At 35.7% G+C, this 14,995-nt stretch overlaps 1 protein-coding gene across 4 annotated transcripts in view; it reads right to left on the bottom strand.

Moving 5' to 3' along the window:
* MLIP (muscular LMNA interacting protein) overlaps positions 1 to 14,995 on the bottom strand; it is a 247,151-nt gene that overhangs the window by 67,999 nt on the left and 164,157 nt on the right. For all 4 annotated transcript variants that reach the window (XM_032864514.1, XM_032864511.1, XM_032864512.1 and 1 more), the window contains one exon: positions 6,607 to 6,651. In XM_032864514.1, the coding sequence (XP_032720405.1) occupies positions 6,607 to 6,651 (45 nt within the window). The remainder of the gene's footprint in view (positions 1 to 6,606; positions 6,652 to 14,995) is intronic.

Here is a 14,995-nt window from a genome sequence, read left to right on the forward strand (position 1 = left end):
ATTAAATGTTATAGGTATAAACATGTTATTAATTTTGTAGCAATTATTTTCCAAAAAGGGAGAAAAGCCTGTTTGGTGAACTGAGATCGGAGCAGCGAGAGGTGGGAGAAAGTTATTCTGTCTGAACCACTGCTCCTTGGTCAGTGAAGGAAGGTAGAGAAGCAACTTGATGTTCCTAAGACTAAACTTGAAATTGGATTTGAATAACAACAAAGATTTTAGTTTTTCGTGTCTATCCACATTAATACTAACTGTGAGAAACAACAATACAGAGGAGTGTAAGGATGGCTGTTGTGTGAAACAAAATCCTACAATCTATTCTAAGGCCTTTAACATCATTTTAATCATAAAAGAAAGAAAAGGAATGTATAAGAAAGGGGGAGGATCCATGTTAACTAACATAACATCATTTGAAAAGCTTAGAAAGCAACAAAGACCAAAAAAAAAAAAAAAAATGTGAAAGGCAAAATTTCTTACTTCAGAGAAAATCTATTAATGAGTTAGAGTATATGGAAAAACAAAGAGCTAAAGACAAAGTCAAGAAAGGAGAATTTGAAATCCACTGAAAAATAAATTGCTCTACAGGGCCACCACTGCCCCAAACCAGCTTTGGAGAAACCATGTTCCTTTTCCAAAGACTTGCTGTTAGAGACATAAGAAGTACAATGAAGCTCCTTAGTCATCGTCTACATTGTTTTTCCTTGCCATGTGCAGCTTTTCCTCATTCTTGACACATGTCTTTTTGGCTGGCATCACACTAGCAGACACCCTCTTGGGGGACTGGAACAGAACCCAGTTGTACCAGTTGTCTTCGCCTTCTGTACTCTACACTTCCACTTGCTTGCTTTTTTCCCTTTCAGCAGTCACATCACTCCCACCTGAATAAAACAGCCAGTTCACTATCATTAAAGTGTTTTTCTTCCACCTTTTCTCTGTTGACTCTTGTCCTGAGTTTCCTTTTCTCATGGCTCAAAGAAGTTTACTTAGTGATAATGTGTTAAATGAATTATGTTACTTCTCCCAGGCAGAAAGACAAAGCTTAAGATATTAACTGAGCCCCTAGTCATCATTGAGTGCTGAGACATAAAATGATAAAATGATAAAACACTGTCTTTCCCTTAACCTAGCAAATGCTCCTGTTTTGTTTTGTTTTTTTAAGATTTTATGTATTTATTTGTCAGAGAGACAGGCATAGCGAGAGAGGGAACACAAGCAGCGGGGAGTAAGAGAGGGAGAAGCAGGCTTCCTGCCGAGCAAGCAGCCTGATGTGAGACTTGATCCCAGGATGCTGGGACCATGACCCGAGCTGAAGGCAGACACTTAACAACTGAACCACCCAGGCACCCCAAGTGCTCCTGTTATTTGTACATAAGTCACTATGTATGCAAAAGAATGAATCCAATAGTAAGAATGTTAGGCACCAAGCCCATAGCGATATATTATGGGGCATCATATCTTTTTTGCTTCACATTCTTTACTCTAACCCTCTATAGACATTACCCTATCTATCTCATTGAAAAACATTTTATAAATTAGTAACTTATCATTCCCAAAAGGCCTAAATACAAAAAATAGATTTGAAAGTTTGAGTCTTTGTACTAAGGAATGATGATTCCATCTTGTCATGAACATAACCAGGAGGCAAAACAAGTGGGCATAGGGACCAGGGACAGCCATTGTTTATATGTGCTAATGAGGAGATAAAAGATCAGATCAAGGGGAAGTTTGGCTGAAATATGGAGGCTTCATGTTTGGTAAAGTCTAAAATAATGATTTGAAGGATACAAGGCATAAGGAGTCTCTCATTACATCTTTTCTCTTCCTCTTCATTTAGCAGAACCCAGATAATTACCCTTAGTTCCTTCCTCATCCCATTTCACATAAGCATGCCTCAGAAATATTTAAATACAATAAATAAACAAAAATCACAAAATAAATAAATAAATGAGAATAAGCGGAATTGTTGTTTAAAGTGTTCACAACTCTTTCTGTAAATCGTCAAATCTCTGGTCACAAACTATGGAAAGCAGAACAGGACCAAGGTCTGGACTGAAGTGAACTGCATTGAAGTGAACTGCATCCTCTTACCTTCAGACCTAGGACTGCATAAGCACACAGCACCTCTGAAAACACCCCAGCATAGAGACATTGCCAAGCATAGCAACAGGGGAGTTGCCTAAATTGGAGACAGTGACCTTTACTTGAATAACTGTGTGTATGTGCATGTGTGTGTGTATATATATATGTGTGTGTTACATACACACATGTGTGTGTGTTTGTGTGTGTGTGTGTGTATATATATATATATATATATATATATATATATATATACACAGTGGGGAATATTCTTAATAAGCCTTGACACATTTTTTAATATATTGTGATATTTTGAAAGCAATATGTATCCATTGTTATGACATTTTTCTGTCCCTCAAGCTCATTAAGATGGGATCTTACCTGTTTACTATATAACCTTCAGTATCTATCTCTGTTATTTCTGTTATTTCTCTGGCACTTAAAAGTAATTCATGCAATGTAGAGAGTTTATAAAAGAAGTTGTTATCTGTAGGCTATGATTCCAACTAAGGGGTTTTTGATAAATTAGTAATGGATCTGATACTTGTCTTATTTTCTGAGGTTGCTCTTTGTTAAGAAAGCACACTGTGGTTTTGAATTATATGAATGAAATAATTTATACTGGTTGTAGTTAATGAAAAATAAATATTTACAAAGACAAGTGTAATGCAAAGGAAAAAAGGACATTCCCCACCAAATATGATAGACTGAAAACAGAATAAAATAGAAATTCAAATAAAAAAATTCATTCCTTTATATAGGAGGAAAGAAATTCTTTAAAAGTAAGTGTCATGAGAAACAATCACTCTTACACATTATCTGAGAAATTATGAGTTAAATTATCAGAGTGATGTAAAATGTTAGAAATATAATAGATATCATTTTAGATACTGTCATCAAATATGAAATTATTCAAAGTTTAGCCTGCAAGGTTATTGAACATGAAGAAATAATTTAGACCCAGAATATAAATACTAATGGATAAAATATTTAAGGAAAACAAACCATTTCCGCATCTTCTATAGTTCTCACACAACTGTTAATGGCAAGGGCTTTGACATGAGGCAAAGCTGGTTGGATTTTGCCTACTCTGACTTCCAAGACTTGGTTTCCTCCTTTGTCACATGAAGATCTTGAAATAATACTACCCACTTCATACGACTGGTGTAAGGTTAAGTGAAATACTTCAGTCTCATTTGCAAGGTAAGAACTCAAAACAATTGAATGGAATATTGTTGATAAATTAATAGAGTCAATCTTACAAGTGACCTGTGGAGATCACCACTACTCAACATGCTGTTAGCCTCACTTAAATTCTACTACACTTAAGAAGACCTCAATTTACTTTAAAATCACTTGCAATTCAAGTACACCATGAATTGAAGAAAACTTTGACTTTAATTAGACTGAATTGATGGTACTTTTCAAGCATCTGGCTTATCCTAAAAAAAAAAAAAAAAAAGACTATGTGAAATGTAACAATATGTGCAATAAAGAATAAGAATAGAAAACTAATTGTTTTTGCATTTTCTTTTCTTTTCTTTTCTTTTTTTCATGAAAAAGAAAAGCAGCACTTTACCAAAGTTCCCAGAAAGAGGAATTAGTCATACAATTTCTCTTTATTTAATAAAACCATTATAATCATCCCAGGAACACTGGAAATCCAATAGATAACACAGCTTCATCAAAAATTAGCAACTTGGTAAGTCTGCTTACAGTTCAACCAATTCTACAGCCAGCTCTTCTCTAATGTCTACAAGAAAGCATCTTGCTCATTCCCTATTTGTTTACTGTCTCCCCCATTATAAGTTGTAGAAATGGGGGCCTTATTAGGTTTATCCCTCACCCCAGTGACTCCTCAGTGAGTAGACATGGTAGACACTCAGTAAATATCTGTTCAACCAATGCATAAGAGTAGGAAATTGAGTAATAGAACTAGCTAGAAAATTCTAAGTTTTCCACTAGTTGTGATTCATGGGTCATATACTGCACTTTCTGAGAGACCCCAGATATAGGAATTTTAAGTGGTCTATGCTAATCTGTTGAGGATATCCTCAAATATCACAATACTTTTTCTCTGGTTCTCATCTAAGTCTTCTCCTTTTCCCTATGTGGTGTAGGAGTTGGTAAACAGGGGGTCCCTGTTTTCTAATTGAATCTGAGAATTTCTACAGTCAATGACACATCAAGTCCCAGCAAGTATATACTGCAAAGATGCCTACTTCCTTCAAAGTCTGCAGAGAGGTGGTGAAATACTGAAAAGACTTCTCAGATTTGCTTTTGAGTTACCATGGGAGTGGAAGAGAAAAAAATATAGCAAAAGATTAATTAATTAATTAATTGAGTAAAAGCTATCCAAGTCATCCTTAAGGTAAGGTATCTTATAGTTCAGGCAATATGAATATTGGAATTTCTAGAAGAAAATACAACTATGTCATTCTTTTAAATCAGAACATGCTGTATTTAAAATAGATTGTTCACATGAGACCAACGCTTATAGCTGAAGTGGACTTCTACTCTAAAATTTCATTTTTTTCTTCTCAAAATAAATGTATCAGACATCACTTGGTAAATATAACAACTATAGCTAAATATTTAGAAGTGTGATTTCCCTATGATTTGGCACTAAAGAACTGGGTTTTACATTCCACCATAAAATTATCCTTGATAGTCTTCTAAAAGACATGGACATATTTGAGGTCTCACAAAGAACAATTTAAATGTCATGTTGTAAGAGAAAGTAAAAAAATAAAGCTTCTCACTCAAGAAACCAAATGTAATCAAAGTGAAGAATGTTATCTGAATCAGAGTTCATATTTGGTCTAGTCTATACTAATCTATTTGATGATTCATTGTTAACATTGAATGATTCAAATGCTCTCAGAAAGTTTGGGGCAAATGTTAACCTACTTTAATTAAGTCTGATAACTTATTGAAGAATAATTTGAAGTAAATGAAGCAGCCCCTCCAGAATTATTCCAATTGCTACCAAGTTAACTACCCATAGGGAGGGACGAGAGGATGTTTATCAGCCCCTCCCCATCTTCTTGTGAATGAGTCTCCATCAGAGGCACTTTGGTGACAGGTAGGAGTAGGTGAGAAAGACATGAGAAATCAAAAACTCGCAGCTATTTTTTCCTGGGTCTGGCTCTTGTAGCACGTATTAGTCACAAAAAGTATTGAAACCGCTTTAGGGAACTTTCATTTCTTGTATTCAACTTCAGAATCAAGGAACTCCATTAAGTCATGGCACTTCTACTCTTCCCAAGATAAAAAGGAGGAAGAGAAAGGGGGAGGCATAGATGAAGGGAAAAGCAAAGGAAAATAAGAGGAAGAAAGCGAAGAACTATTATTTATTCCTGTATGTCAGGACTACATCAAGGGCCTTTCATACATTAACTAATATGAATCATACATAAGGCAATTCTTAGTTTCCCAATTTTATAGATGAAAAAATTAAGGCATAGAGAGGTTAAGTTATTTTACCAGGATCAGACAGCAAACAGCCATGTTATGATTTAAACATGGGTATAGTCTACTAAATGTCTCTAGTCTTTTAAATATTACTCCACATGGCTTTTAATAAAAAAGAGAGTGAAATCTTCTGGGTAAATACTCTATGAAGTGTTCCTATCCATACCCTCTAAACATCATTTCCTAAATGTGATAAAATTCGGTGATTTCAACCAGTTTATTATTTGCTTAGGGAGATCCGAATGAAGACAGAAATACAAAAATTGGAAAGAGAATATGTCACAAAGTATGCAATTAATGACTATGCATTCTTGATGATGACGATGATGATGATAGTGATGGAAATAGCATATTAGAAAATATAAGGTATAACCTAAAAGAAATAATACACTGTTTTGTTTTAAACTAAAAACTAAACACTTGCTTAGGAGAAAATCTTGTTTCTGTTGAAGCTGGCACAGGGTGGATTATGAGTTGAGTAAAGAATGGAAATGTGATGGGGCTATATGTGTGTGCCTAAGGCATTCACAGCCAGAGTCATAATTAATTGAATCAAGTGTGTGAGTCTCTATCTACATATCTATTAATCTTTTTTTGCTCCTAAGTGGAAATTAGTTTATTTGACAATAATTTAAATCAAAAAGAAAGCAAAAAAACTAGTCAAAACCAGCTAAACTGGCCATCCCATTGGAAACTGACAAATCTTAATGGTTCAAGTATATGAATTGACTCCTTTATGATAAGCACAATAAACTTTTACAAAAATGAAAGTGTCATCGAAGCTCTGATATTTAGAAAGACAGAAAAGAGGTGTTGGAGTTCCATTTTATTTAGCCAAACTAATCAAACAAGACCTCACTTAAAAAGGAATTTAATCAATAAACTTACCTGACCTAACCTGATCTTCCACATCTGGGTGAATCACACCATCCTACCCCTTTCCACTTATGAAAAATATCAACTAATTCAATTTTAATGACTGTGTAATTGAGTTCCCTCTAAAGCATACACATCCACCCATTAAAAAACAGTATGTATCATTATGAAGGGACTTACATATTTGGTTTCTCGACCAGCTGCTCTCGGAAGAGTTGTAGGCATCTGTATGAAAAGAAAAATAATTATACTACTGAAGTAACCACAAAAATACTGAAAGATTCGACTTCTGGGATAAGTGTTCACCTTTTTTATTTTTTGTCATTATGAATTTCTAACCATTCTGCTCTCTTTTCTATACAAAACCCTGTTCTTCTGAAAATTATTTCATTAAACTATATCACTTCATTATTCTTTTCATTGTCATTACCTATCAGTTTTCTGATAAGTTTTCCCATATTTACTGATGATATCCATTCGTGAATCATAATGGCCCCTTAAGGGATTTCTGCCATTTCCAAAATTCACATGGAAGTCTCTAAACTCTCACTTCTTTAAGCCACTGAACTCCAAAGGTGTTCTCATACATTCCATTTTACTCATCCACTCTCAGGATCATTCCTAGACTTTGCCTTCACAAATAAAATGGGCAATCTGTAAAATTTTAATTTGAGCATCCTACTCTGAGAATTCTATCTCCCATTCACTTCTCAAATGTCCCCACTACAACATTTCTTTAGCCCCATTGAGATTCCAAAATCAATGAGTTTTACCTGTTCCATTGTGGTGTTGTTAACCCTTAGTTTATATATATTTCAAATTATCAGTTATTTTAATTCCTTAATTTCTCTGGCCTCCCTTTCTCTTTATGATAAACTCACCCTAAAAAAAAAAAAAAAAAAAAAAAGAGAGAGAGAGAGAGAGAGAAGAAAACCACAACCCTGGTGGACCTTATCATCTATTTTCTCTAAACTTGAAAAGCAAAACATTGTGGAGAAACTCTCTCAACCAAGCTAATTGATTTCATTATAAATTAACGGTTACCAACTTCAAATGAGAATTCAATACTGCCCGGTAAGCCTCTAATTTTTCTCTTGTAGGCCCACTTTCCTACTTTCTGAAATGAGATGTGTTATTTGAGTCATTTATCTCCTCAGCAAATATTTATTATATATCTACTATGTGCCAGGAACTTTTCTATACCCTTCAGTTTATAACTAAACAAAACAGACAAAGATACCCTGTCCTTGAGGAGCTTACACTCTAGCAAGATAGAAGGTAAACAATAAAATAATGAATAAGTAAATTACACTGTATGTTGCAGGTAAATCACATATTTCACTATATGTTATGCAAAAAAAAAAAAAAAAAAGAAAGAAATAATTTGAAGCCTAGGGTAATGTATTCTTCCAGAGAAAATCTTTTCTTCTGCCAAAGACCTTATTTCTTTCAGATAACCCAGGTGTTAAGAAGGTCAAGAGTGCTGAGGGCTTTTAAATAGGACGGCCAATCTAGAGAAGGTGACATTTGGGTTAAGATTTGAAGGAAGCGAGGGAGCTGGATATGCATAATCTAAAAAAAGAGCATTTCAACAAGAAGGAAAAATGTAAAGTTCTCAAAATTAATTCCCACCTCAGAATGGTGGCTCAAGGACTCAAAGTAATCCTTTCAAAATAGACAACAGTAATTAAAATATTTAAAACAATATTGACATGTTATTTATTAAAAACATCAATGAGCTAATAAAAAAAAAAAAAAGAACTTGGGCTCAAGATCAGGAAAAGATGGGAATCCAAATAGATGAGTCAAGCATCTGAGACTGGCTTTTATCCTAAAGATGTTTGCAAACAATAATGAGTTGCTTGAGAAACTGATCCAAACTTTTGACTGTCTCAGAGGTGTAGGGAGATAAAAGTCAGAATCCATGATCCCCAAGAATAGACCGAGCCTCAGGACTAAGAATGATCTAGAAGACCTCACATAGTCTTCAGACTTGCCCTAAATCATGAAAACAACTGCTTAGAAAAAAATCATCCCCAAACCGTAGATTAAATTAAAAAATCCTTCCTTGCTAATGCTCCTGGTGTCTGACAGAAGCAAAGAAAAAGCTCTCTGTAGTAAGATAATATCATCTGAGCCCTCAAATAATTTATATAAATTAACTTTTGAGTAGAATATCCAAAACACAATCAGATTCAAACACACAAAGAGGTAAGACAATGTGAGTTAAAAGGAGCAGAAATAATGAACAACCAGAAAACATGCAGAGAGAATCCAGAAATCTGTTTTCTAAGAACCAGACTGAAAACAACCATAGTTACCAACATGCTTTTTCTGCGATAAAAGTTAAGCTTGCAAATTTTTACAAGGCACTAGAAACTATAAGAAGTGATATAACTGATTTGAAAACAGAACAAAATGTGCTAAGACAAGAGCATGCTTGGCACATTCGAGGCACAGGAAGGAAGCAGGCAGAGCGGTCATGCTGGGAGCAGGGCAGGAGAGCAGGGGAGCAGTGATGGAAGGGCTGGGGCACCAGATCATAGAAGCCCTTCCAGGAGCTTGTAAGGACTCTGTTTATATCTAAAGGAAATGTGTAGGCACTGCTGGTTTTCAGCTGAGGGGGGCCATAATCTGATTTACGCTTGAAAAGGATTTCTCTCTTTGATGTGTTAAAAATGAATCATAGTGAGGTAAGGATAGAGGTAAAAAAGTATTGCACTATCCAGCAAAACATGAGGATGGCTTAGCAGTACAGAAAGCATGAAATAATCATATTCTACATACATTTTAAATCTACAGCAATAGGGATTCTTACAGCAATGTGGAATATGAGAGAGAGAGAAGAAGAAAACTTGACACCAAAGTTTCTGGCCTTGTGCAAACAAAAGATTAGAATTCTATAGGTGGAGATGGGAAAGCAGGATATGAAATAGTTTTTGTGGGAAGAAATCTAGATTTTAAGATTTCAGATATTTATTAAAAATCTAAATGGAAATGGAAAACAGATATCTGGGAGAATAGAATTTGGGGATAATCCCAGACTAAAGATAGAAATTTGAGAGTTGTTAGCATAGACTTGTCTTTCAAAACACCAAAGGAATGAATACAGAGAGGAATGAGAAGTCCAAGGATGGATTCCAGCATCCCTCTAGCATTCATAGTTCAGGAAGAGGAGAATGAGCCAGCAAAGGATCCTAAGAAATAATAATGGCAAGTGATGTAGGACAAAAGCTGAGAGAGCAGTGTCCTGGAAAGCCCTAGAGGAATGTGTGCAAAAGAGGCGGGTGTGTCTACTATTTCCAATTTTGCAGCTATGGCAGCTCTGACCAGAGCTGAGTTTATAGCAATGGGAAACTGGGGAACGTGGTCTGGGCAGCACAGTGAGGGCACAGACCTGAATAGAGGGGATTTATGGGGAATGAGGGAACTAAAATCAGAACACCTAATGGTTTACAACTATTTTTCTAATTTCTTCCCCATCGTATGGTTGCTTTTCAATCTCAATTAATAATCTTAAACCTTTCTTCACTGAAAGGTGTTAGTAATTGAATAACTAAACATATGGGTTACAAAATCCTTCATTTTCCCTCCATCCACCTACAAACATGCTTGCCCCCACACCTGACATTTCCTCTGCTTTCTGTTCTGTTACAATGGCAGGTTTCCAGGTTTTAACCAAATGACACTTATTTGAATTAGGCTGTAGGTTCTATGTCCTTCTGAGGGATTTTCATCCTTCAGGATCTCCCTTTTTCTTGTATAATTAGCACCTCCCCTCTAGTGAATCTATCCCATGTCAACTTGCTCTTATCATTTTCAGCTTTAAAAAGCAACCCAGAAATTCCTTGACCTACTTCAGACCCAATTTCCTTCTCTCTTTCACAGCCCAACATTTCCAAGTAGTTGTTTCTGTCTGTTTGTTTTACATATTCTGTCTCTGCTTTCTCATCACATATCACTCTTCAACTTTAGAGATAAGGGCAGCAGAGGGGTAATATGAGGGAGAAAAATTTGAGGACAGTGAAAAGAAGTATCTCTGAGGATAATTTCAAGATGTCCCTTCAGCCTGGCTGGGGGAAAAGGGGACAGTTAAGCACAGGTTTGGACAACTGGACAGTTTTTGAGGCCTTCCTCAGAGATGACAATGGAAACGGCTCTTTGAAGAGGAGCATGGAGAGCCATAAATAAAGGTACAGAGAGTCAAAGATGCGGGACGTCATCACCAGGGTGGGAAGAGAATGGCACGGGGAGAGTGGTTGACATTACAGCTTTCTACAGCCTGAAACACATGTTCTTTTTGTTCTTCATAAAACAAAAACAAAAGATAAAATTCAGCAGAATTGGCAAATCCTAAGCCCTAGGCTTTCGCGTCTTCCACCTAGGCAGCAGGCACACTTAGAGCCGAGCAAGCCGATATGCTCCAAGAACTTTGAGTTTCCGTGGAAAAATAATAAGAATCTGAAAAATGCGAATGCTGTAGGAAAAAACAATGGTGCTGTTATTTCTCTCCTAGATTTTTACACAAGAGAAACATGTCCATACAAAATCTTGTTTATAAGTGTTCTTCGTAGCTCTATTGGTAATAGCTCCTAAGCAGAAATAACCCAATTGTCCATCAAATGGTGAAGACTTAACCTATGGTATGACCATATGACAGAATACCACTCAGCAGTGAAAACAAATGAACTAGTGATACATGCAGAAACATGGATGAATCTCATCTGCTTTTTACTATGTATAAACAGTGAGACTCAGAAGACCACATACTGTATAATTATATTATTTATATGACATTCTTGAAAAGGTAAAAGTATAGAAACAGAGAAGAGATCAGTAGCTGTCTGGTACTTGGGTTGGAGGGAGGGACATACTACAAAGGAATACAAGGGAACTTTTTCATTTGATGGAAGTGTTTTGTACTTCAGACATGGTAGTGGTCACACAACTGTATTATGCTTTGTGAAAACCCATAGAACTGTACACTGAAAGGGTAAATTTAACAATGGCTAAACTATACCTCAACGAATATGACTTTAAAAAGGAAAACTATATCCGACATAACAAATAACATAGAATTTAAAGGACAGAATAGATACTGAACAAATTCTTGAATTGAAATATCAAATCAAGGAATCCCCTTGAAGAAATTAGGAAGCAGTAAATAGAAAAAAAATGTATAACTATTAAGGTTTATGGAAAACAGAAAGCAAAAGGGACAAAATCACTTTATAAGAGTCCCAGAAGGAAGAAACATTTGAAAACTGTGACTAAAAATTATCCTGAATGTAAGGGGCATTCAAAGGAGAAGTCACAGAGAGTACCAATCCAGACATGTAAGAGAAAAAAATGCACCTTATGTTATAAGAAAAATCAGTCACATTAGAGATAAAATTCTACAAACCAAGAAACAAACTCTTTTTTAAAATTTTTTATTATTATGTTCAGTTAGCTGACATATAGAACATCATTCATTTTGGATGTAGTGCTCAATGATTCATTAGCTGTATATAACACTCATTGTTCATCATAACACAGTATTAAGGAAGAAACAGACTCTTAATTCTAGAGAACACACTGATGGTTACCAGAGAAAAGGTGGGTGAGGGGATGGGTTAAATAGGTGGTGGGGATTAAGGAGTCTACTTGTGATGAGCACCAGGTGTTGTACAGAACTATATTGTACACCGAAAACTAATATAACAATAATATATGTTAACTATACTGGAATTAAATAAAAAGATTAATAAAGAAGTAAGTACTTCACCAAAAAACAAAAAACAAAAAACTTAGAAAGAATACAGAGCCACTCAGTAAATGATCACTCTGTAGCAGAAGATTAAATATCATGCTGGCAAAATACTTCACAAGTATGTTGTTGAAGAAAAAGAACCTAGGGAAAAAAGTGTTGAAGAGATAGGACCTATAATTTTCTGTTCAACAAAACTGTAATTTAGATGAAAGGGCAAAATAAAGATATTCTCAAAAACATAGACCACAGAACCAACACAAAAACACCTTGTTGTATATAATTTTCAGCAAGATTCCACCAAGAAAAAATCAATAAATCCAGGAGAAAGCTATCAGTGTGTGAGAAATCAGGATCTAAATAAAGAAGATATCAAGAAAGATATAACACAGATATTGCAAAGTGGATAGGAAGGTAAACATAATTATTATCTTTAACAATTTATGTGCAACTAAGCAAAGAAAAGGTAAAGTAAAATAGTCAAAATTTTTTAAATTTTCAAATCCATCAATGTCAAAATACTAGAAGGAAAGCAGGGGAAAAAAAATGATTTAGGATCCCAGATAAACAGATTCTCTGGACTGAATATAAAAGTGATATCCAGAAATAATTGTCCTAAAAATAATTAGACCAGAGGGCAAAGCATTTTTTAAAAAAAAACAAGTAATAGAGAAAATAGTAAAAAAGTAATGAGGTATGAAAGTAATAGAAAATAGTAACAAAAGATATAGCTAGGAAAACATGAATTTAAAATTGCATACATATATTACCTACATGGAGGTCACTGTTTTCATCCTAGATTAAGAACAACCTCAGGCTTAAAAGGATTATATATGCTATTAAAGGGTATAAAAATAAAAAAGATGAGAATGAACACCACACATAAGCAAAAGCAACACAAGTTCAAAATATACAAGTCAAACCTAATAAACACTACTCTAGCTTTATCTTTGTCTTCCTCTACGCAGCAATTACCACGATTACATTCTCTTACTCTTGTAGCTTACCACATATTTCTAATTTTCCTCTCACAACAATGGACATTTCATCTCCTCTACTGGTTTCTCCTCTACCTCCTTGGTTAGACCGACAATATTTTGTTCCTTGGAGCTCTCTGTAGGGCACTCCCAATGTTAACATGCCCATCATCTCCATATCTCTCCTACAAGTTCCAGACACACCAGTTTAAGGCCCCCTGGTACATACTTCAAACTCATCCTGTCCAAAGTGAACATAACCCTCTCCCCTCTTCCACATTTTGCCTTCTACATGATTGTCTGTGCTCAAGGCAGAAACCTGGAGTTTATCCATGATTTTACTCTCTTAGACTACTTCCATCCAACCCCACAGCAAGCCTAAAATATCTCTCAAACCCACATGCTCTCCTCTAGCCCCCTGAATCCACCCCACTTAGGCCACCATCACTGACTGGTCCTCTGACCTCAATAGCCCCCCCACAGCAGCCATCTTGATCATTGTCAATCATTTTATATTATTCTCCCATATTTTTATATCCCTCCATTTTCCATGGATTCCAAATTTCACACTATTAAATATAAGCATACCTTGTTTTATTGTGCTTCACTTTATTGTGCTTTGTAGATAATGTGATTTTCACAAATTGAAATTTTGTGGCAACCTGTGACAAAAGCTTATCAGCACGTTTTCCAACATTTGCTACTTTGTATTTCTGTGCCACTTATTGGTAATTCTTGCAATATTCAAACTTTTTAGTTATTGTTCTATTTGTTACGGTGATCTGTGATCAGTAATCTTTGATGTTACAATTGTAATTATTTTGGGGTGCCATGAGCCATGCCCATGTAAGATGGCAAAGATGTGTTCTGACTTCCCCAAAAGCCATTCCTCAATCTCTCTCCCTTACCTTGGTCTCCCTGTTCCCTGAAAAATAACAAAATTGAAATTAGGTCAATTAAGAACCTATAATGGCCTCTTAATGTTCATGTAAAAGGAAGAGTTGCACATCCCTCCCTTTAAATCAAAAGCTGGAAATGATTCAACTTAGTGAGGAAGGCATGTTGAAAGGCAGGATAAACGCAGAGCTAAGCTTCTCATGCCAAACAGCCAAGTTGTGAATGCACAGAAGTTGTTGCAGGAAATTAAAAGTGCTACTCCAGCGAACATACGAGTGATAAGAAAGAAACAGACTTATTGCTGATGTGGAGAAAGATTTTGCCATCTGGGTAAAAGATCAAAATAGCCACTAACATTCCCTTAAACCAAAGCCTAATCCAGAGCAAGACCCTAACTCTTTTCAAACTCTGGGAGAGATAAGGAAGGCTGGGAGAGATGAGGAAGCTGCAGAAGAAAAGCTTGAAGCCTGAAAAGGTGGGTTCATGAGGTTTAAGGAAAGAAACCATCTCCATACAACTCAAGTGCAAGGTGAACCAGCAAATGCTGATTTGGGAGCTGCAGGTTATCCAGAAGATTTAGGGAGAATTCATGAAGGAGGCTGCACTAAACTACAGATTTTCAATGTAGATGAGACAGGCTCATATTGGAAGAAGGTGCCATCTAGGACTTTCATAGCTAGAGAGGAGAAATCAGTGCCTGGCTTCAAAGCTTCCAAGGATAGGGGCCAACTCTCTTGTTAGGGACTAATGTAGCTGGTGACTTTAAGTTGAAGCCAGTGTTCATTGACAATTCTGAAAATCCTAGGAATAATCCTTGAGAATTTTGCTAAATCTACTTTGACTGTGCTCTATAAATGGAACAAAGTGTAGATGACAGCACATCTGTTTATAACATGGTTTACTGGATATCTGAAGCCCACTGTTGAAACCTATTGCTCAGAAAGAA

Source organism: Lontra canadensis, unplaced genomic scaffold (genome assembly GCF_010015895.1).
Source record: "Lontra canadensis isolate GAN:19392208 unplaced genomic scaffold, GSC_riverotter_1.0 scaffold27, whole genome shotgun sequence".
Taxonomy (NCBI): Eukaryota; Metazoa; Chordata; class Mammalia; order Carnivora; family Mustelidae; genus Lontra; species Lontra canadensis.